The following is a 567-nucleotide window of genomic DNA, read 5'->3' on the forward strand; positions in this document are numbered from 1 at the left end:
AATCATTACTGTCAACAAGTAGTCATTCCCTTTTAATTTCTAAAATCAAAATGAAAGAGCTTCAAAGAATGAATAATATAATTTCAACATAAATAGGACATTACAGAGGACAAGTAGAAGAAAATAGTCAACCGGAGAATATAGGAAAAATAGGTGATATAAAACAATATAAATGCTATTGAATTGTGAAAATATTTACCTAAGTTTTGATGTTATAATATTACAAGTATTTTTCTTATATATTTTGGATCTCCTGTTGTTTCATCTCTATATACTTATCCATTAGTCTAGACATAAGGGTCCCTGAAAGTTTTAAGTGAAGATGTTATTGTTATTGTTATAATTATTTTTTAGAAATGATCATTAACAATACAAAAACACATAATGAGAATGTTTATCTGATTATTTATGTTTCAACAACTTTTTATTTTTCAGGAATCATTTTGGGAATATAAACCGTGCTGCAGCAGTCCACTTGATGAGGGATTTGTGTTGGTAGTGTTCATTCTTCTTGAGATGATCCATGATGAAGAATAGATTTTTCATGTAAGAATACCCATAGTGTTT

General features: G+C 27.7%; 1 protein-coding gene across 3 annotated transcripts in view; it reads left to right on the forward strand.

The window, feature by feature from the left end:
- LOC119590820 (ketosamine-3-kinase-like) overlaps window positions 1-567 on the forward strand; it is a 9042-nt gene that overhangs the window by 6746 nt on the left and 1729 nt on the right. For all 3 annotated transcript variants that reach the window (XM_037939572.1, XM_037939571.1, XM_037939573.1), the window contains exon 8: window positions 436-546. In XM_037939572.1, the coding sequence (XP_037795500.1) occupies window positions 436-499 (64 nt within the window). In that variant the 3' untranslated portion in view covers window positions 500-546. The remainder of the gene's footprint in view (window positions 1-435; window positions 547-567) is intronic.

Source organism: Penaeus monodon, chromosome 27 (genome assembly GCF_015228065.2).
Source record: "Penaeus monodon isolate SGIC_2016 chromosome 27, NSTDA_Pmon_1, whole genome shotgun sequence".
Classification (NCBI taxonomy): domain Eukaryota; kingdom Metazoa; phylum Arthropoda; class Malacostraca; order Decapoda; family Penaeidae; genus Penaeus; species Penaeus monodon.